Source organism: Symphodus melops (assembly GCF_947650265.1).
Source record: "Symphodus melops genome assembly, chromosome: 16".
Lineage (NCBI taxonomy): Eukaryota > Metazoa > Chordata > Actinopteri > Labriformes > Labridae > Symphodus > Symphodus melops.
The window spans coordinates 4936338-4959766 of record NC_136706.1 but is presented as its reverse complement, the minus strand read 5'-3'; the positions used below and the strand labels follow the sequence as shown (position 1 = coordinate 4959766).

Genomic DNA, 23429 nt, shown 5'->3' with positions numbered 1-23429 from the left:
AAAGCCCCCCCCCCCCATTAGGAACTTTCACTTTGTCTGTTTTGGCGCCCTCTGTGGATGAAGTGGTTGCTGATCTCACCCTATTCAAATGTAAGTAGTGTTTCATGACGAAAAAATCTTATCGTACTGCATATAACAGTCAATATATAAAAAGTGTTTCCATAGCATTCTGTCAGTCACTCTGTGTTACCAACCCCCTCAGCAGCCCTTTCTCACGTTACAAATATCTACATAGAAACATATGATCTTAATACTAACAGTCTTGTTTGCTTTTTTTTTTTTAAAGCTCATAAAGAGACATAAATGTGAATTTAAGACGGTTTCATAGCCATTCAAATAACTCATCACAGGAGTTTTACTACCACTATAAGCTGTGGGGATTCCAACAAGGTCAGTCATAATCACCTTTTTCTAAAAAGAAAAGAAGCAGGGATAAATAATGGAAAACACAAGGTTTTAACATTCTGCCTTTGAAGGTTTTACTTTTTAAACAATGATCCTTTAACATCTTTCCTGTCATGTTATTAGATGTTAATGTAATTGCTTTTGGCATTTTGTATTTTTTGTAAAAGAGAGAAGTAGATCAATATAAAAACATCACGTGGTTAGCCCCCTTACATTCCAGACTCATACTTTTATTTAAAGATTAGCTGTATTTTATTGAGCTTTTTCGATATGGGGGTTCTTCTTGGATGAAGATCAGACTGCAGGCAGGCAGCAGTGACAAGTATTTCTGTAAGAAAGTGACACTGTGTGTTATCCAGCTGCTCCCATATAAATCACGACATGCCTTCTGTGTTTTTTTATCTTAGGGATCTTGTTCTTTTTGATGGAGTTTCTGTGTTTGTCATAGAAGCATTCTTGTCTCTGTTGTTGTCTCTGTCCCAGATGTTGTTGCAAATAACACGTTCATTTGCTGGAAGTTCTAGTGTTAGGTTTAGTGCCAGAGTTATGCAATTTTCTTATCTGTTCTTGTCTGTCCCATTGAAAGACCAATAAGCACAGATACAAACAGGCACATTTTTTCAGATTTTAAAAACTTTTTAATTATCTTTGTTAATTTGAGTCTTTTTTATTGTCTTCTGATTTACCGTCTAACTTCTCACATCATTCACACACAGTTAAACCACCGAGTAAATGAAAAATAATGGAGAAGTCTTTCTATTATTTCTGCCCTGTTGCGTTTGACTGGCATATTAATATTTTAGTGAGTGTTTGGCAGTCACAGCTGTGGATTTTACTGTGGGTCTTTAACAAAGCTCAGCCAGTCAGAGCAGAAGACGTGAACGACCTGTTTTATAACTGGAGTAAGGATGACATTTATTGGATTGATGGACTCAGTGGAGCGGACTAGCATTTAGCAACTCTTTGCCACTTTAATAGACAGCTCGTATATAACTCTCTCACAGGTAAAAATTGAGAATTATCGAGTGGAAAAATAAAAACAGACAGAAGCTTGCCCTACACTTAATGTTCAGACATGCAGGTATCGAGTTTGAATGTCTGAGAGATCACTGAAGCTGAAGAACAGTCATTATCGGATAAAAGGACAGCTGATCAACCAGCCAATGGTTAATGAGCTCTTAAATGACCTGTTACACAATATCTTCTGCTGATCTGACATCAGTGTGCACATTTGTAATCAGAAATCAATGTCAGTCCCACAACATATTACCCTGCATTTCATTATCTTGCCCCCCATTTTTTTCTGAACTAATTTTTCAGCCCAGATCAGTATTCCCCAAATTGAGCCTGTCTCTTTAACTTCAACGTTCAACTTGATTCATTTAATTTAGCTTCCTCTCGTTTTTCCATGCCTGTGCAGAGAGACGGTCTTTAGCTACTATCCCAGTTCCATCAAAATTCTCATTCAGAGACAGTCATTGTCTTTATTATTATATAAGCAGGGTATCATGTTACTATTGAGTGTAAAAGAGGTCACTGGCAGAATGAGCCATTAGAGAATTGTTACCCAACTCTGCAGTTTAGCCTGAAATGGTCTTTGTCCAAACTCTTTGTCCGAAAAAATAATTACTTTCAGGCTAAAAGTTTTAAAAACCTGCTCTAAAATGCATTCTCAGCACCAAACTGCCGTAAAATAAAGTTTACAACTTGCAAGTAAGCATGACTATTGTTGAAGAACCTGATTACATCAGATTTATCATAAGAGAGGTACAAGAAGAGAACGCTTGGCTTGCATTTATTGGTCGGCACAAGATGATGACTCATTTTGGTAGGTGTTAAACTCTTTACAAGACGATTCATTTATACGCTAATAAATGATTCATTGATGATTCATTCCAATATAGATTTTGTTGAATTGAATTTGGCGGGGTTGGATTTGATCGAATGCAAGCTGAATATGAAATCTCAACTCCTACCTCCTCTATAAACTAATATTTTGACGCCCATTGGTGCAGATGAGCATTTGGAACAACAACAATTGGAAAGATTTCTAGACTAATCCCTCGTAACTTGCTTTGGCCGTTGTTTACGACTCGTATGACACCTTGCTAACTAGCAAGCAAACTACTGCCTTATTTCATTCTCCCAAATGGTTAAAGTTCAACTTGGGATTCTTGTGTGATAGAGGCTGCTGAGCAAAGTAGAATAAGCAGCAAAATATGTATATGTATTTCAATGTTAAGATGGTTAATTGATTGGATCAGAAGATCTTTACGCTCCTACTAATACAGACTACAGAAAATAGAAATGAAAGATAAATAAAATGCTGTATTCTGTATGAGTAATTTCAAAGATGTTCCTATAAATCCTTATTGAATCGGAAATCCCACCTTCTTTATCACATAAGAGGGCGCACTGACCAAATAACTTATTAAAGAAGCATTCATGGCCCCTTTCATGTTTAACTGTCCATGTTCATTCAGCTAGCTTAGAACACAGAGAGTTGTTTTATGACTAAATAAATGGCCCCATTTGGATGTTACTGAAGTGTGTAAGCAGATTAAATTACAAAAAGCCATTAAATAAACCAACCTGGACTCATAATGAGTAATCTGGTATTTTGCGTGCAATCTGAGAAGACACGCAAAGTTTCATTTAGTTTGGAGCATACAGCTTCAGAAACATGCTCCTGTTTCTAAACCTTAGTGGCCTGCTGTTGCTTGTCTCTCAGTATTTACTGTCCCATAGCGTGTGTGTGTGTTTGGCTTTTTTTCGCCGAGCCTTTTAAGATAATTAGGTTTATGTCATTACTCTGTTTCCAAAAAAATGACATCATCCTTGTTAAAGACAATATAAAGATGCAGAAAACATCCCAGAATAGGCTGGGACTTTTTGCTGCACAGTGGGCTGGGCAGGGCTACCGTACTATTTGCTGAGTAAATATTCCTCTGTCTGTGGTCGGGTTTGTCTGCAGCAAACAACAGCCCACCAGGGAGGATGTCAGTATGGAAAGTGTGGCTGAAGTTTGGAACAGCAGAGGAATATTTCAGTTGTGCTGAGGTTTTACAGTATAGAGACAAAGGCTGTAAAAAAAATGTCAGAACAATACAATCTGTTGTTTAAATTATTGGAAGAATGACCAAAGCTTTTAAAAGACTACAGATCTAAAATCATAATGTCAAATAGAGAGATTACTGCCTAAACTGCATAAACACTGAAACTTTAAAAGTGCATTTGTGCATTTTAGACTGTGTGCATGTGTTTCTTAGATTAAAAAAAAAATCCCCATATTGGGTGCATAGGACTTGAATATGATGCCATAGTATCGTAACAGGTATCAGTATTGTTTGATATTTGTAGCAATCCTTCGCATAATTAAAAATCCTGATAGGGACTGCAACATACACCATTCAAATGAAACACATTTCTTTAGTTGTATCTAACTTACTTCTGATTCATTCAAGTTGTCTCCTGTTCCCTTAAATCAGTACAATGTGCATGACAAACGTATCTGCATTCACTTCAAAAAGTTCTCAAGGAACCTTTGAGTCCCATGACACTGAAGCTGAGCAGATTCTCTTTCTTACAACCACATCAAACAAACTCTTTCATTCTCCCATACCTCCTCTTTGTGGCATGTCTGTCCCATCTTTATGACCCCCCCTTAAACAGCACTTCATCTGGGGCCTCAGGTAGGGTTTACACTCCCTGGTTGTCACAGTAATTCAGTGTGGCTCATTAAAGAGCTCTCCCTCTCAGCAGGAAGGAAACTGACTCCCCTCAGATCCTGTTCATGTGCGTGGGTCCTTGATACTGAAGCTGTCACCCGTGCACATCTTGTCTGCATTAACATTAACCCAGATAGAGGGCACTATAATGACTGTCAGATGCTGCCGTGTGGTGCGATGTGCCAGTTGTTAATCAAGTGAGAAGTCACTGAGTGCATAAAGGACCGACCTGTTGCTGTTGGGTTGTAATCCTTTTTTATAGTCCTAATTAGTAGAGCAAACGAAGTAAGAGGGTGCTTTGTGATTCTCACAGGATTAACACAAGCAGGTACTTAGTCATTGAGTTGTTAGTTTCTAAGTGTGTGGTGTATCTAATGCAAAACATTTTATGTCATTATTAGTGATCTATCTGACAATGTTTTGTTTTTATGTAACTTGAATTATCATATTCCCATAAATGCCAGATAGCAGCATAAGCTAACAATCTCGGACCTCTAAATAGCTTGTTAACAACCACAGGTTTCTTATGAGGAAACAAACTAGCCTCTTGGTTTCAAAGTTAAGCCAATATGGCAGTCCCTCAAATCTGCATTCTTGCTAACTGTCAAGATTGCTAATTGTCAACAGGTGGCGACAAGACTGGTTGCAAAAAAAGGTCAAATTGTTTGGGACCAATTGGGAAATAATCTTGCCTCTCTATTGATCTAATATCTCCATAAACATCGTCATAATGAGCAGAGTCGCACTCTCTAGTGTCCAGTTTTCTTTATACAGCGTTATAGTGAAGTAGAAGGAATCTTGGGCTTCAGCCCCTCTAAAGATGGAAGTTGGTGCTGTCAGGAAAGGACCTAAGTCATCAAAATTGAACACTGAATGTTTTTGGGACAGAACGATGGTCATCTGAAAAATAAAGGTCCCATCTAGAATAAAATGGATTAAAAAAAGCTGGATTTGTTCTTGGTTGTTGGCTAGCTGGGATTAGCTTTTTAGCAATGTGTTTATGTCATGTTCTTTTAATGTGGTTAACTCTGGATTCCAAAAAAACAGGATGGTGACAGCTAAAATTCAAATCAGCCATGCACCTTAATATGAATGACAGTAACCCTTCTTACAATCAAAATGGACGAGTTCTAAAAATGAAAAAAAAAATCACCAACCGTAAAGCGTATTCATAGAGACAAGCTTATTCAGACCAAATCTGTAGTTTGAAACAGGCTGCAAACATTATTATTCCTGCTGTCAAAACGTTTTTTGTTTTTTTTAATGGATGTGTGACTTCTGGATGCTTCTGCAGTCAGCCCCTAGTGGACACTCAAACTGCTGCTTGATTATTATGTAAAACTTATTTTAGTGCTGTATTTGTTTGATGTAAAGCGCGTTTAACTTCATATCTTGTCTGATAGTTAAATCACTTATGTTTCATATTTTACGTTGAAATAAAGTGAACAAAAATCTAGGTACACTTTTGCTAAAGTAGCATTCTTCACAACCACAATTGACCCAAAAAGGGTATATTAGGTAAGTATCTGGGGTTATTCCTGGTCATGGCATCCCTGGTTCAGCTCATGAGTGTCAGTCTGTCATGCTCCTCAGTACATAGAGCAAACATAGATCCCTCACAGCCTTTCTAATAGGCTGTAAAAGTAAAGTTGTTGAGAGGTTAACTCTGAGAAGATCTGATGCTGAAGCTCCTGCTATTTAAAGCAGAGGTATCTCTGGCGTTAAGTGTCACGCTGATGATGTATCATCATGGACAGAGCTGAGACACAGAGATGATGATCCGCTATAATGCTGCCACTTTGCCACATTTTATTACAGCTCAGCTCCATCATCCCGCCAAGGCCCTGGAGACCCACTACACTCTGTGCTTGACAGTGCAAACTGCTTTGACAAACATGACACTGCTTTAAACCAATTTTTTATTTTTGATAATCCTGTGTCAGAAAAGATGAGCTGAAAAGGTCAAGAAGAGGTGAACGTACAGGATCAGAGGAGCACATATTTTAACAAACAGTCACGGTTGTTCTGATCTTACTCCAGGTGTATTTCCAACAAAAGCAGTCAAATTAAACAGTTGCCTTTGTGAGCAGTCTGTTTTCCTTTCATCTTTTGTTGGATGAAAAAGGGGTCCTGAATATATATTTAAGTAAAAAAAGAAAAGCATTTTGATCTTTTTAAATATTCATAATCTTAAATCTCGCCAATGAAACCGACCAGATTTACTGACTGAAAGATGGTTGGTCATAAAGTTTTCAGTAAAATCCTGAGTTAATGATTTGGTCACTGAACCGTCTGTTCCTTTTTTTTTTCCACAGGGAACCATCTTCTTACCTGGAAATAAAGTCTCAGAGCATCCAACCAGTGGCGATGACGGTGGGAAATTCCTCTTTGAGGTCATTCCAGGTAGGATGAAACCGTTTTTTAATAAGTTTGATCTGTACCAAAGACTTGATTGTTTATGTTGTGGAAATTAGATGAGAGCGTTTAGTTCTGCCATAAAGGTTGAGGTCAATGCACCCGATGGAAATTAGAGCTAACTTGGCTGGCAGTTGATACAGTTAATGCGGAGGCGCCCTACACTGAGGAAGGAAAGCAAATGTCATTGATAAAAGAGCTGAGAGGGAAATCTCAGCTCTGAAGTTTCTCTTTCTCCATGTCTGTCTCTGAGATATACTGTACCTCGCCTTCTGATGTAAAACTTTTATTGAACTATGAAAAAAAATATTTTCATAGGAATTATATTAATTTTCCTGTTAGCTGTAAGATGAGAAGATGCTAGAGTTGAATCTTCACACTTACTATGAAGCCGAAACCAACAGGTGCTTAGCACAGCTTAGTTTAGCATAAATTCAGCTATACATTGTGTATTTGTTACAGCATTGTTGATAGTCTTAATGCTAAGCAACGCAAAGTTGCCGTTGGCGATAGTTACTCAGTTGACAGATAAAGAAGTGATACTAATCTTTTTGTGCCTTGAAACGTTGCAGTATATAAGTTGATGAGACATCCTGAGAGGGGCTGTGAAGCCGTTTTTCTTGACAATTCGTTAAATGCTACTCCTCAATATATGTAAAGCTAATGCTAGCTTCAGCTACAGCCCTATGAAGCATACAGAACATAACAGGGACTTAGTTTTATCTCTAACTCACAGCAGCCATTACACTCACGTTATCACTTTTCAGATTTCAGAAGTTTACTTCACAAACTTGACTTAAAGCACTGACCTCACACATACAATGACAAAGTGACTCGAGGAGGAATACAGATTCAACACAAAGGAATCGCGAGTTATTTTCCCAGGCAGAGCGTTGCCAGGAATGTCAGTCTATGGAGAAGATATTTAAAACATACATGTTCTCTGGGGATATAAAGACAGCTGGTTGAAGAAACGGTAGCAGAGTGCATTGACACAAGTTCATCATCAAGAGTCAGTGGAGAAAACACAGGAAGTGTGCAGAATGAAATTGCATATTTATAGATCTTGGTCTTTTCCCCTGTGTCTACCAAACACAGTTTCTGTCAGAGGGAACCAAGTTGGGTGAGATTTTTTGTGATAATTGGTCCCTCCTGTTGAGCACTAACTCTGATGTGACGGGGTAGATAATGGACCAAGGTCATCCAAACATTTGTCAGTAAAGGTCAATTAAAGGCTGAGTCGGCTGAGCCAAAATGAAATGAGTGATGCGCGCAGTTGGCCAGAGTTGGCAGATGTAAAGTCCAGGTGTGTCACAGGTTTGTTGGGAAGACCATAAATAGTGTATTATTTTTGGATGCTTATGAACCCTGCTGATTTACATAGTTGACCCATCAGATTGGGATTAACAGTCCCCGTACAGAGATCTGTTCAGGCACTGTGAGTTTTCATGGTGATGGTTTTGTAACTTGCGTTATAGGAGAAACAATCAACAACATTACAACACAATGTTTGTATATGTTGGGTGACTATGCAATGATAGAACACAAGTATACATAAGGTGTTCAGACTTTAAAAAAGATAAACACTGATGTTAGAAAACAAACACCACAATATAAGTGACATCATTGATGAAGATCCTGTCAGAATGACTTCTTCCCCTCTCCAGGTAGACTGTACAATGGTGTTTGTTGTGCCCTCTGTAATACCTGATTCTATTTTCATATACCAGTTTGTTGTGGTGTGTGACAGATTTTTTAATTTCTGTTGACCCTGTGAGACGTAGTATTTTCCATTCACAGCTACAAATAGTTTTGATTTATTTTTTTCCACATTGGACCAGACTGCATTTTGAGGGGGAAAACACTATGAAATCCAGTAACTCAGTTTTCTATATCTGAAATAACAGGCAAACAGAATATCCACATAAAACAAGGTGCTGTTCCCTGGAGCTGCTGATTGTGAACATTAGAAATAACTTTTTTTTTTTCTAAAAGTTTGGTTTGTGAGTTATTTTTCTTTCATTATTGACATCCTTTTCCCGAAGTGGGTTGCATTAAAATTCTTGAGAACGAGATGTTTACCTCCTTCACAGTTACATTTGTGCAATTTAATGTTTACTGGAAATTTGTTGTTTACTGGCAACAACTTCAAGGTTACATGCATGTGGTAAGGGTTCATTCTTGAACAGTAGCTGAGGTAGAGATAAGTCATATGCTCAGTCATTTATAACACTTATATTATATATTCCTAAATATATATATATATATATATATATATATATATATATATATATATATATATATATATAATATTAAATATAAGTCATACATTTACAGCTTAAGGTTGGTAACCTTTGCACAATATTTCAGTTCACTATAAATTCTAGGAAAAGGGAAGTAGTGTGTGAATTCAGACAAAACCTTAGATTTAATGCTAAGCACAATAATTTATTACACTTGGAATAAATAAGAAAAAATCCAGTACACATTGATTACTCATACATATGACTGCTGGGGTTTGTGAAATTACAATCAACTGGCCACGATACCCAGGGTAGACTTCAATCTTTAAAACTTTAAAAGAGCTTGTTGTGGATTTTCCTCAGATGCTGCATTACTCATACAGAGCAAAACATGAGGATTATAACAGACGCTGCCCAAATATTCACAACAAAGGCCTCATGGGAATTTTAAGTACATCACGACTCAACAGACTTAATGTTTCATCGCTCTTTAAAGTACCACTAATACTACCAAACTGTTTTCCTCATTCTGCAACTTCCACTACACTACGCCCTCAAAATGATGGAAAACAAGAACATTTCTTGTTATGAGACAGCAAATAAAGAGGTCTCACAGACGCAGAGAGAGCAAATGAAAGGAAAACACTACACATATATTCCGTTGGTCTAAATGGAGCCCTGCAGTTTGAACACAACACAAGGACAGTCGCTGGCAGACGGACAGGCGGGAAGTGATGGAGGGGGGGGTCAGAACTGTACAGAGATGTTCGTTGTCTTGGGAGAGCGGCGATGAGGTTTAAACACAAGCAACATCAGGATATCTGTACAGGGAGCGATTCACACAGGCCCACAGAAATCCTCTAAAGAGGTCATTTAGGGTCTTATCTTTGTGATACTGAGCATCTGCATCTTTTAAAGATTAGCTTCCACTCGTGAGGAGTTTCTTAGCTTTTTAGGCTCTCCCTAAAAAGCCAAATGTGTGTTCTTCTCACCATTTTAAGCCACATTTGTTTTGGCTTTTTCATGAAAACTTTCTTTTTGCACAGAAAAACTTGTAAAATTTGCAAAATAGTTCAGAAAATCCTTTGTGACTTCTTTGTATGCTCTGATGCTTTTTCTGTTCTTCTTTCTTGCAATTCTCAACTTTCATGTCTTCCTCTTTCACTGCTTATAGCAACATCTGTGTGCTAACCCTGCACAAGGTGTCACTGATGCAGAAAGAGAGAGAGGGGGGGGCTTTTTTTTGAAGCAGATTCACCACATGGGCATGGCTAACAATATTTAGACTAGAAACCTCTCCTTTATTTTTAACTGTCTGACAGAGACACTCAGGTACAGACACAATGGGGCTTTTGTTCTGCTGCTCTGATGGTGTTGTCCTCCGTCACACTGACACGTTGCAACATGTGCGAGCACACATGGGCCTGAGCTCGATATGCAAATATGACAAAACATCAGATTCTGGCAATAAATGTTTATTTTTATGTTATCTGAGCAAATGTTGTGCTCCGCTTCAGAATTATGACACAAGCAGTTTTTCTATACAGACATATTTGGATCTACCTGCAAACTTTTCTATGTTCTGATGCTTCCTGCGGGGATCACAGAAGAAGTAGCTTCTTAAGAGCATATCTCACACGCAGGCAGCTCTGACAGAATAAAACCTGGATTTCTCTCGGTCCATCTATCTGGAATACATATCAGAACATCCTGCCGCTTAGGATTAGTTTGCAGTTTTATCTGATGTTGTTGAATCCTCCCAAGAATGTCAGCTGAGATGTGAATACAGCTGTGTGCTATATCCTGGCTTTGACGATCTGGGTTTTTAGACTGTGATAGCGCGAAGGCTGAATAATGAGTTCAGACAAAATGGCACAGACTTGGTTGCACAAATACCTGTAGCTAAATGTCACTCCCCGTAGTCCGACTGTGATTAATCATCCCATTCCTTTAAAACGACACAGGAAACCCTCCCCGCTGTGTTTGTGATGGAGAAACTGTGTGCTGCTCTTTCCCCGAGCTCTAATAAACACAGAGCTGCAGCTCCTGTATGAGTTCAGTATGTCACTCTCCCTCTCTCCGTTTGCCCCGGGCTCAGTCTTTTCCTCCCTTCTTCTCCTTTTTTGCTCTTTTTGTTTGTTTGTAAGAGTGGTTAGAGTTGCTGGTCAGACCACATCAAGCTGTCCACAGCTGAATTATGGGAATATTTCTGCACTCATCCCCAGAGGCCAACATCCCTTCATTCATGAGAAGACCCTGGGATCATGTTGCCAGGACCAGGTGGAGAGCCCCGAGGAGATGACTGCTGTTTACAGAGTCTCATACCTGGAGAGTAAAGTTTTACTTTCAGTATCAAAGATCATGTTTGGTTCAGCATCATACTTACAGTTCCTCACTTTAAGTGTGGTTTTACATAGTGCTGTAGTGCAGGACTGAGAACAGCTTCAGAGTCCCACTTTTAATAAAGCTGACAGTGCCATCGTGTGGTCATTGAGGCCACTGCAGGACAGATCCAGTCTGTGTGAGTTTATCTGTTTCTTCTTCGTAATTTGCAACAGATTATGCCGAATTTTAAGGAGCCATGAGAATTTTTTTTGTAATTGCATTTATTGTCAAAAATGGATGCGAGTTGTTTAAATGTGCTTGTTGTGCTGAAAGTTAATGACCAGATGCATTTATGACTAAGAGTGCAGAGTCATTTAAGGGGGATTTGTTTTTGCATTCCTAATTTGACTAAAATGTGCTCTAGTTTTTTTGTTAGAGGAAAACAAGTAATAATAGTTGATAGATTTAGAGTGCATTTAGCGCTGTAATGCTAATTCACTTTTTAGCTGAATTTTCTAAAGCTAGTAATGTATCAGAATCAGCCTTATGTGCAAGGCATGTATTTGCATAGCCTTGGTTGTTCAACGTTACATAAACTTTCAAATGTGAAATGTTTTTGATTTATTGAAGTTCTCTTCAGTCTGTTTCTATCATTGCTTTTCAATCAACATAAATCAGTAAATCAGTAACTTAGTTGAATGAGTTTCACACGCGAAGTAGTTTGATGTAGTGCCTCCATGATTAATCCTCCATCATCATCCTGTGACTGTCTGGGTCACATGAACACCTGATGAGTGGGCATAGGCAGCCACCTCCGTGACCTCTGCACTGACTTATGAGTGTCACATGTCACTGAGGTGGACGTTTTATAAAGATTTATGGTGATCACAGTGTAAATACCAGCAGGAAGGCGAGGCAGAGTGGAGGTAAATTAAGCTCAGACGTTCAGAGGGGTTCTTTTGAAAATTAGCGAGGTAATCCTCCTGTAATTATTTTCCTGCTTGATGAGAAAAATGAAAGCAAGCCTTCATTATATGATCCGTTTAGGGAATGTGATGCTTTACTTCCCTATAGTAAGTCTTCTTATTAAACAGTAATGAAGGATCCCCATTAGAGAGTGGTGACAGACAAACAGTCAAAAGACAACAGACCTCTGTACTGATCAGGGTGAGGAGGCTGGAGTTACTTATAGGTGACTGTTTAAGAAGTTGATGAAGGAATGATGGATGGATGAATGTAATAAAAAAAAAAAAAAGCTAGACCCAGCAGGGAGCGGCATCAACAACCTAAACAATTCCTCCGCTTGTTTGTCGGTGTTCATAAAAATGGCCGACTGAGAGACCTTCCCCCAGGTATCAGTGTTTGAGGAGAGGAAGCCCCAGTGGAGTTATTAAGACGGTGTGTGGTGCTGACATGTCAGTGTCAGGATGTATGGAGGTGCTTTCAAACTGGCTCATTAGTCACGGATAACTTCTGCTGCATTAACTGTATAGAGTCTATATGTGTGTATAAACAAAGGTTCACTGACTGCAGCGTTACCGTTACTATAATTATGTTTATTTCTGAAACTGACCTCAACTACTACAACCCGCTCTTTATAATCTCATGTCAACTGCGGCTCTACTTTGTACACATGATAATGGTGTTTATGGAGTGTTAGGAAGCCTGTGGGTTATTTAAATCCCACAACAGGCTCACAGCTTCATTTGCGGATCTATTTCAGGACAAACTCCAGACAGAAGCGAATAGATTTCACAGCGTTCAGAACTTTCTTTTTATTCATCATTTCAGAAAGCACAGGAGTGCCAAGTACAAACATGCTGGTTGACGCCTTGCTTAGTGTGTGTGGGCATGATTACATTTTGTCATTTTGAAAAGATGGAGGTTCAATCAAAGAAGGGTTTATTTGTATTCGACAGCAAGGCTTTTCAAATAGGACGGAAAAGATTCAAGGTGCAATTAAGAAAAAGAGAACCAAACAGATTTATTTGGAGGATAAAACTTTTCGTTTGGACCGTATATGCACGAACAAAACTTCAGCATTATGGTTCAAAAGCATGGACTGTATAAAGCATGGACGTAGTGTCAGTGATGTCACCCGTTGATGCCTGAAGAGGCTCTCATCTCTTTGAATCCGTCGAGCAACAGGCAAAGAAGCAGATTTAAGGCCTTAAGCCTCCAGGCAAAGAGCTGCAATTCATCCACCTGTCAGTTTACTCAACCATGCTCTTATTTATGCAAATATATGAATAGCTCTAAAGCTCAATAAAATAAAATGGTTGGGTTATAAAAGATCTCCCCTGTATACAAAAAATAAATGAGCTATTGATATCAAGTCATTGAACCAGGTTGTAAACATATTTTTATGTGTTTCTGTTAAAATGGGAATGAATATGGGACCTGATGGTGATTCCACTAAAGGACTTGTGCACTTATTTTCCACGACTGCATTGACTTCATTTTCAACACAGTGGTTGCCACTTTGGACTCAAAAGTACCAAGACAATCCACAGATGGAAACACAAAGAGAGAAAAGCAATACACACAAGTTGCAAATATTGAATCGCTTTTTTTCACAAGAAGTTCAGGAAGAAAGAAACACCCAGGCGACGATCAAATTTAAAATCTTCAGGACATACTGTAGAACGAGTTCTTTAACCAAACACAACCTCCCCCCTGTTCAGAGCCAAAGTGAGAATGTGTGATTTATCATACACAGGTTTGATCGAATGAATCTGATACTTAGGATATACAAGCAGCTTTATCTTTCAACAATGTATGCTGTGATATATTGATTTAATTAACAGTGGGATGCATAGTGCCCAGAAGGCTTCTATTGCGTCATAAATCCAGGTAGGTGACAGTATCCAGGCATACATTAGGAGGAAGAGCAGTAAATTTAAAATCATGGATATTGCAGTGGGGAAAGAAAGCATTGATGATAACTTTCTTTTTGTGCACATGAACGCGTTGACGGCTGCATGTCAGCTTTTTGAGCCGTGGGATGAGCTCGGTGTCCTTTGTCATGACATTTCTTCGTGAAAGGTCAGAAACTGAACTCTCTCCTCTTTATCTTTTCTCATTATTCTTATGCACACATATGTTTTAAGAGTGTGGTTATTAAGTCAATAACTTGCTGTCGGTGACATATGGCCTCCTGGAGGATTAGCGGCTCCTGTTGCCATCATTTGTTAAGACTGTTGCTCCCTTTTATATCTGAGTTTATGAACACAAGCATGCACTGTTACACAGGGGCAGTGGGCTTTCTTAGACCAGAACATACAGTTGCAGCCTGAAGTGACGCTCTATAAAACCATCATGACATCATCAATGGGACTCCAAAAGCCCCCTGCAGGAACAGTGATGTCACTCAGGTTTTGTCCATTCATATTTACAGGGGTTGTAGCTTAAAGTCCTGCTGGTTGAGAGCAGCAAAGACGTCTGTTTAAAACAGGAGGAGTCCGTACTCTTTACTCTGTAGTTATTTGCAGGTATTACATCGTTGGAGCAGGGGTTGTGAGAGGATGATCGAGGCAAGAGGAGGATGATTTTAAGATTACAAGCTCCCACTCAGGTTGTGGAAAATCACTTACTGTAGTGTCCCAGAAGGTAGATTTAAGACTTTGCTCATTATGTCTTTGCAGAGGGAGTGAAATACTGACATTGACTGGGGAAATAGTTGGAAGGTGCAAGAAGCCGTTTGAGAAAGAAAACCCAGAAGACACATTCTTTATTCAGGAGAAACAGCGGGAACATTTTGAAGTCTGAGAAGATGCCTCTGGCAATAGTTACTGACAATTTTGGAAAACTCAAGTGAAAGTTAAGGCGGAGGAGCTGGATGTTCTGGATGATGTTAAAGTGTCAAGATTGTAAACACTTCATGTTCAGTGTCACAGAATTTAGCTGCGGCTTCATTTTTCTGTATTAGTAGATTTTGGAAGTGGACCATTTTGGGGGATTATGTGCGAGGAAAAAACAAATCACAGACAACTCAAACTTCTTTGCTCTGAAAGCCAGTGACAAGGTGTTGGAAAGGAAATTCAGGCTGACTGTCAAAGGGATTTAAAAGTAACAGACTCCTGGAGGTTTTGCAAAGCAGAGGCAACATCGTTTTACCCTCTTACAGATCACTGAAATGTTTGGGGTTTAGTAATGCTGGTTACATAGGATGAGGTCACTGACCGAGTTTCCGATGAGGTTTCTTACAGGAGGAGCTGTGGGAGTGTGTTCTGTCAGAGCTGCAGCAGAAAGCTGTTCTTCTAATGATCAGGTTTGTTACAGGGGGCATCGCACGCTCTGTTAAGGAGGCCTTCCCTCTGTGTGGGATTTTTACAGACTGCTCATTAAAGTCAAACAACTGGAGAACGAGAAAGTCTACTGTTCTAGAAATAAATGTCTGGATCAAAATAAGTGCTAGCGTGGTATCTAAAATGCTGAGTCTGATGACTGATGATCAGTATCTCTGAGTTTAAATCAGTGGTTCCCAATCTTGAAGAAAGCTGAGGTATCAAATATGGAGTTTGCATCTTCAATGTGTGGATGATGTGGATGTCAGATCTTTGACAGAGAAGACCAAAAGGACTCTGAATGAGAGAAAAACAGATGCCACAACTTTCTTGAGTCTTGTTGACACAAGTTGCTCGGCAACAAGCTAAAACAGCAGGTGGCCACGACAGCAGGCTGGGCTAAACAGAAAATAACTGACTACAGACTAAAGGTAGTTTTTCACGTCACCCACTCCTTACTAGTCGTTCATTAAGAAACAGACCTACACTTTGCTGTCTGTTACACTTGATATTTTTCAGTGTTTGTGTGAACCTCCTCACCAGCTCGAGAGCTGTATCATGTCTCGTACCAAATTTCTCTTGTCAAATTAAAAGTTCTTGATTTGAAACACAGGAAAGTGTTTTTTAATGAGCTATAAGGTTGAGCGCCTCGGTTGCTTGGAAGCAGAACGTGTTGCCTTTTCCCCATATTTTTATTAAATGAGGCGAACAGGCTGCCGGCTGTAGCTGCATATTTAATGGACAAAGACAGTCCTCTCAATCTTCTGAAAATTGTTAAAGATTCCTCTGATAAGTAAATCAAGTGAAAAAAAGACCCTGAAAAAAATCAAAACAGGAATGAAAAGCAAAACGTGAGGTTAGGATTTAACCTTTGGTTCTATGAATGGGAGGTAATCTCTTTCTGACTACGTGCAGCTTATCTTAGTAATGGGAACTAACCCTGTGTGAGCTCATATAATGACTCTTACTGCACACTGGATGATGAAGACCATTTTTCATGAAGCCATGATTTATCAACCACTAAATGGAAAATGGCAGCTGCCATAACAACACGAAGCGATAGAGTGGATAAGCGGACATACAATGTTGCCCACTACACTTTATATATGGTACAGGAGATGCACCCTCCATTAAATGCAAACAGAGCTGTCACATCAGAGAAAGATGATAAAATAGCAGCTTGTGGTGGTTAATGGTTTTATATGTGAGCTGTAAAGGACAACAAATAGGACACGGGGCACAATGAACCAACCATGACCATGTAGCAGACGTTTTTATAATCTCAACCAGACACACTGTTGTATTATGAGGTTTTATATGTCTATATTTAAACTGCTGATTCCCAAAGGTAGTCGACTAAGGAAATTAGCACATCGAACCAATAAACTGTATAATATGTGGTCGACGTAGTTTGATAAAAAAAACAAACCAGGCCTTCTTCTTCCCTTCTTATGTCTGCATGTGAGAGAGTCTGCAGCATTCAGATCCTCTGGAGCATAAACACAAACAGACCAGCGAAAGGGACAGGGCAGGAAACTCGGGCGCTTACATATCTGCCTTATTGAGAAGATAGGTATTTGACATGTCACATAGCTCGAACCCCCGTCCACAACACTTGTTCCCACATGTATCAGGTTGGCTGGGTCTCAGGGAGGGCACATTTTGGACTCCAGGGGAGTTTCTGCAAGCCTTTACAGTATGTTTGTCTTCAGGGGACACTTGACTTGAATCTTCAGACCAGTGGTATGTAAACTGATTTGAGTCTGAATAAATATTTAGATGTCCGGATTTTCTCTTCGGAGTGAAAAACCAGCAGGTAGTGTCGGCCTTCAACTTCATCGGCCTACAGGGTTAAAGGGACATTCTGCAGATTAGAGTTGTCTCATACCAATACCAGTATCGATACTCTGCAATCTGCCAATCCTAGTGCCAGTATGCGCATCCCATACTGCCTACAATGTTGTATCAGGCATCAGCAAATATTCCATCCAAGGCGTCAATACAAACCACAACTGAGACAATCAGCTGAGCTTTATTCCTAACTTCAGAGAACAGCTTTTAACAATCCGTGCATCTCATCCCACTGACACTGTAACATTCTGCCGTCAAACAGAAGATAGTGTTGTATGCTATGCCTATAAGTCTAACTGTGACTGAAGTGAGATAAGTAGTCTACTAAGGCCGTTCCTTAATGAGGGAGAAACTCCTGTGTCTCTGGCTTCTTGGCCACCAGTAGCAACAGCCTCGCCGACCCCGCACGGCTGTATTTATAGAGCGCTGTGGATGAGTCATTTGGCCGAGTGCCCACTCTTCGTTCGCCAGATTTACAGGTCCCCACTTTAGGGAGGGCTGCATGATTTACGATACACTCCCCCCCCCCCCCCAACCCTCCAACCCCCCACCCCCTCTCACTTCCTTCAGAGACAAGCAGACACACCATCTTGCCTTTGGCTTGCTGTCTCCCTCGGTTTCATTCTCTGCCACATTTTGGTGTGTACGTCTTACAAAAAGGCTCCCTCTGCTCTTCCAGCTGCTTTGATAGAAGTGAATGCACAGGGAAGGCTTCCTGAGAGGCAGACAGGCTAGCCTCAGCACAACCTCGCCAAACTGCTGCTGATTGGTGTGTCACAGTGACCTGCTTTTGACTTCACAAAAAAAAAAAAAAAAGAAGTTTTAGACAAGTGAGTTATATGAGGAGGAGGAGGAAAGCAAGAAGGACGGGGAGAGAAGTAAAGACTGTAGCGAGGGAAGTGGAGAATGTTTTAGCAGAAACAGCAGGAGGTAAATCTGTCTGTGGATCAGAAAGACAACAGATGAAGAGGTGGCACCGGGGGGCCAGCGGTCAGCAGCGACAGCGTGGCTTTTCCTCCCTGGACCACCAACTGAGAAGGGGGCACGTCTTCCTCTACGCCCCATGGATCTTAACTCCAACCCAGGTCTGTCTCTTTTACATAACAGGAAGGAACGCTAACATGCTTGCGTGTGGTTTGGACCGTTGCATTACGGTAGCAGTGATATTATTAGACTTTGCACTGTCTTTAGTTTCAGTTACGGCTGCAGGAATGGGCGGAAGGATTTCTCAGACAGCTTTGCCTGCCTTAAAGTTAAGACACAAACCGGCTTGCGAATGAGTTTCAGACAGCTCTCCTTTCTCGTGGACAAATTGAGCGTTCATTCATCCTGTCAGATTGGGGGGACAGCTCATAGATTTCCTGAAGCTGTGATTTCAGAAGAACTTTGTGAAGTTTAGTGTTTACATTCCTGATTTTCCTGCTGTTGTTGTGACACCACTGCAGCTTCGTTTGCATTTTTCCACTCCGCCGACATGTAAAAACATACTCTATAACTGATGAAGTTCATTTTCCTGGCGTAGTATTTCACTCCATATACCGTAATGTCTTTTTCTTTGAGGCGCTGTATTGACAGGATGTGACTGAGCATCAATATCTGGGAGCTTGATGAAGGTACTGCTTCATGCAGAAATACTGTAATTCCTACACACAGCAGTCACATTTATTATAGTTAGTCTGTACTCTGATGGGATTTGTTAAAACCCCCCAAAATCAGATCTCATCTCAACTCCGTCAGTTCATCAAAAATGGCATTAGACATTAGAAAGTGCAAAAGTTCAGAGCCTTAAAAGTTACTGGGATCATTTTAGCAACAATATGATAATGAGGCAGCAAACTGTTTTCATATTATCATATCTATCCTTTCTTTAGTCTTTTGAAAATCTGACGCTTGCACAGCACCACCTTTAACTTGGTGGTTTGGTCCGTGATTCAAGTTGTCCTTGTAGCTTCAAAAAAAAAAAAAGAAGAGCGGCGCCGCAGAGGTTGGGCCAGTATATTCTCTTTGAATTCCACAACCTCTCTTTTCCATTATCAAACTTTTAGTCTTCTGCTCCAGCAGACACTGTCTTGGGTGACTGATGATCAGATTTCTCACAGCTCCCCCTCGAGCCTCAAAAGGCTGCACTTACTTTCCACAAATATAGTATTAGCAGTACTTCCAAAGTCCTGTAAATGACCTTTAATGTTTAAAATCAGGAGATTCAAATATTCCTTGAGGAGTTGAATTAGATTTTTTGTCAGACCAAATTGTGATGAAATGTGAGCAGCTTTTAATATAATTCTGCCTCATTATTGTTTTTGACACATGCATCAATAAAACATTACATTCATATTGTATATTTTAACCTAGCAAAGTTTCATTTTAAAATGAGCAAAACTGAAAAACTTTTTTTCCCTTTTCACTCACTTCAATCCAATAAATTGAAGCGATGTGAAGAAGGATTGAATCGTATAAGACGTTATATCTTGTATGCCAATAAAAGATTGCCAGAGGGCTTAAAAATCAAACTAAGCAAAAAAAACCCAAAAAACGTCACTTTTCTTTCCTGCTTGAGGCAGATAACAGGCTACCACACTCGTGAATTCACAGCTCCCAGCCTGCCTGTAAATCCATCCTGGTAAAAACTGTTCTCATGAAAAAACCTGAGGCAACAGATGAGAGGGAAATCTGCCAGGAGAATTACTGTATATCTAAGACCTGGCAGAAATTAGATTTCATTCATTCCTTTTGAGAAGAGAAGAGATTGAGTGAGAAGAGATGGAAGAGGAGAGCTGTTTTATGCATCTGAGATGTTTTGACATGAGTATTATCCTGTGTAGCAATCATGAGTGATTCCTCTTAGCACTCAGTAAAAGTCATTTTTAAAGCATAACTTCTGCTGTCTCAGCCTAAAAGGATCTTTGCTGTATTTGAAGAAAAAAAAAAACGGCATCAAAAAATACTTTTTTTAAAATTGATTTTAAACATTAGTAGAGAAGAATCTCGATTTTTACATGAATCGACTTTTTACCACTTCAAACAGTTACACAACTCTCCAATTACTGTTTCATAATTTAAGCTAATAATAGCTTATAGAATTATAAAACAGCTAACTGTCTGGGGCTGTCTATGTTCTTAGAGTTGAAAGATTAATTGAAGTCTATGTTGTATTGTTATTAGCATTGTTTGACATTCATGATTTTAAACAAAATCAAGTTTTGATTTGAACCTCAGGAAAGTTTGAACCTTGACAACTGAACAGACAACATCAGCAACAGTCCAACCTGGAAACACATCGAGAGCCAACCTCGTCGTCAGCATTCCTCTATCTCTGCACTTCGATCATCACCAATCTTTTTTTTCTTTGACCGAGCCTGCATAGCAGCCCTCCACCGGCCCCCACCCCTTCACTGCAGCCCTCTCTGTTCGCCAGTGCTTTGGCCAGCTTTGTCAGAAAAAACAACACGGATGTGGAGCTGCATCACAGACAAGACTGCTGCGATGGCCAAAATGAAAACACGCTTATCCTGCCAAAGCTGACTATCTCTGCTCATTGCATTTACAAAGTCTTGGACAACCAGTCAGCTGGAGATTTGTGACCTCCGCGTAGATGTGTGCAGCAACACAAAGGGAAAATGAAGTAACCCATGATCCACGATCCCCCTCATCTGTCGATGGGAAGAAATATGAAACGGTAACACATAATGCATGGTAATGATTGATGGAAGTCAGATTTATCTTTACTTTTTTATCACAACAATGTTCACCTCTGACAGGTCCTTCAATCTCCATAAGCAATCTAGCAAATGAAAAAGCTGATTAATGCTTCTACGACACATAACCAGACTGGATTCAGTTTATCATGAAAGGACCTCAGAGGAATCAAAATCTTGTAAGAGTTTTTTTTTTTCTTGAAAGCTAGCTTTCATCTTTCTGGTCAAACATTGTCACCAACAAAACACACCTAAATCTAGATTCAAGCCATTTGGTTTTCATTTTGTTCTCCTTTATTGCAAACTTTCTTTAATTTGGTATACCAGACCTATAACCAAATTAGTGTCCAACCTCTGTCTTTGAGTTGTAGTAAACAACATGTAAACCACTGTCGTTTAAAAGGATAGCAGTATGTGACCACCTTGTTATCCAAATATGGTCAGTACTGCTTCTACAAAACCCAGATGGAAACTAGTATAAATGCCAAATGAATGACTTAGTCAGTAGTCCAAAAACAAATTGTGACCTCACAGTGTTCACAACCAAGGATGCATGAATAACCAAATGAATCATTAAAGTCAGCACCCTCCCTATTCTGCAACAGAATTACTAGTTTGTTAAACTTATTGTTGTTTCTGTTCAAGCCCGCAATGCTAGTCAAATGCTAAGTCTAGACTCTGTTACAGCAGCCATCACTATATGGGGCTCTGGTTAATGGCTACAGCCATGCTACCATTACGCTCTACTCATTGGTGGTAAAGTTTTTTTCCATATGTGACTTATCTGAAATAAAACACATATATTATCTACTCTGGATAATCAAGTTTTATCTTCTACTTGAATGATACAAAAGCATTAGCAGAATTGTAAAGTTCCAACAACAGCAGCCACCTTAGTAGTATCAAAAATGAGCTCATGATTCTGCTCTGTGTTTTAACACCATATCACATAAGAGGTCCCACCTTAAATAAGTCCCATGGTTGTCTGAACCGGAGGTTGACCCGACACATCTGCCAGACCAAATAAAACCCACACTCACAGTTTTGTCTGGTTCCCAGGCTGGGTTGTCTTTGCTTCTCATGGAGAGAGACAGCATAAATAAGTTGTTCTGCCTCTAGTAGTCACACAGTAAAGCAGAAGTCAGGTTTCTTTAACTCTGTCTGAGAGTTCAAAGGGCTTCTCACCAAAGGCCAGCCTTACTCAACCTACCAATTCTGGCTTTGGGGAGTGCAGGTGTGCGTCTGCCCCGGGGCCCTCATCAGTGCTGAAAGGTGATATTAAAAGGTATTAGTGAGTGTGCAGCAGGCACTTTGTCAAGTCCACTCCTTGTATTCTTCTGGGCTTTGGATAAGGGGACTATGAGACCCTCCTACTAGAATCAGTCTTCCAAACCAAAGGTACTGATGTTTTATCAACTCTTTAACACAGTTAGCTATGCTATCTTAATTTACAGCATTTTAGCATCCTTATCTGAGTGTCTGTGTACGCGTCTATGTGATGCCTAACACAACATGCATTATCTTAATCAGTCTAGATATTGGATCAACACCATGGGAGATCATTTATATCAAGTTGAAGACTTCACACCAAGTATGAAGTCCAGACATGCACAGCATAAAACATATATACAGAGTGCAGGATATACACTTGTCCAATTGGTGTGATATGTTTACCAAACTGCATCTTTCAGACAGACACACAACATTAGATGCATATTTGAAACCAGACACAAACACTTCAGAGATGAGAATACAAACACTTCTGTCAAACAGAATGTGTGAGCGTGTTGAAAGAAGCTGCACTTGAAACACGAATTTCCTGACAATATAGCGAGGCTAAAATTGCATCACATTACGTAACACAGTTTCTGGTTAAAGCCAGATTGTATCTTATATCTATGGCCTCTGAAATATCACTCAGTCTGTAACAGTGATGTCATGTTTCAGCCCTCCTCCGTGGCATTCAAGTGTTTAAGCGACGAAACTCGGCACTCCTACCGTCTTGATGGCATAGTAATCCCTGAGCCAGTCGTCAGTGAAGCCGTTAGTGGTCTCAATGGCTCACTCCTGTGGTTTTTGGCATTTTAACAAACCTCAGAGTCATGTCACGCATAGTTTGAAAATGTTTGTAGTTCGTCTAGAATTACTTTCACGCTATTCTTAAGGTCAGCTCAGAAATGGATAGGCTGAGCAGATTGTTTGTGGTAGAGCTCCCTTAAGTGTCATTTGTGATTTTTATTTACAAACCTCAGATTTGGATTTAAATGTTTTAAAACCAAATATAAATGATATTTCTGTTTTGTTTTGTTTCCTGTTGCTGTTTTTTTTTATTTATTTTTTTACATTTGTAGATTTGCTTCAAACCTCCAATCATTGTCACCACTTATGGCCATTTTCAAAAGTTAGAGACTCTATTTTTGTAGGTTTTAGCCCTGGAGGCTGCTGCTAGTTTCCATTTCAGTTTAGTTTGGGCACCAATCT

At 39.7% G+C, this 23429-nt stretch overlaps 1 protein-coding gene across 2 annotated transcripts in view; it reads left to right on the top strand.

Annotated features, from left to right (window-relative positions):
* Positions 1 to 23429, top strand: part of arhgap24 (Rho GTPase activating protein 24) — a 65190-nt gene that overhangs the window by 20027 nt on the left and 21734 nt on the right. The window contains exon 3 of one of the 2 annotated variants that reach the window (XM_079364667.1): positions 6449 to 6536. In XM_079364667.1, the coding sequence (XP_079220793.1) occupies positions 6449 to 6536 (88 nt within the window). Of the gene's footprint in view, positions 1 to 6448; positions 6537 to 18018; positions 18339 to 23429 lie in introns of those variants that run through there. The other variant, XM_079364669.1, reaches the window with a different exon arrangement.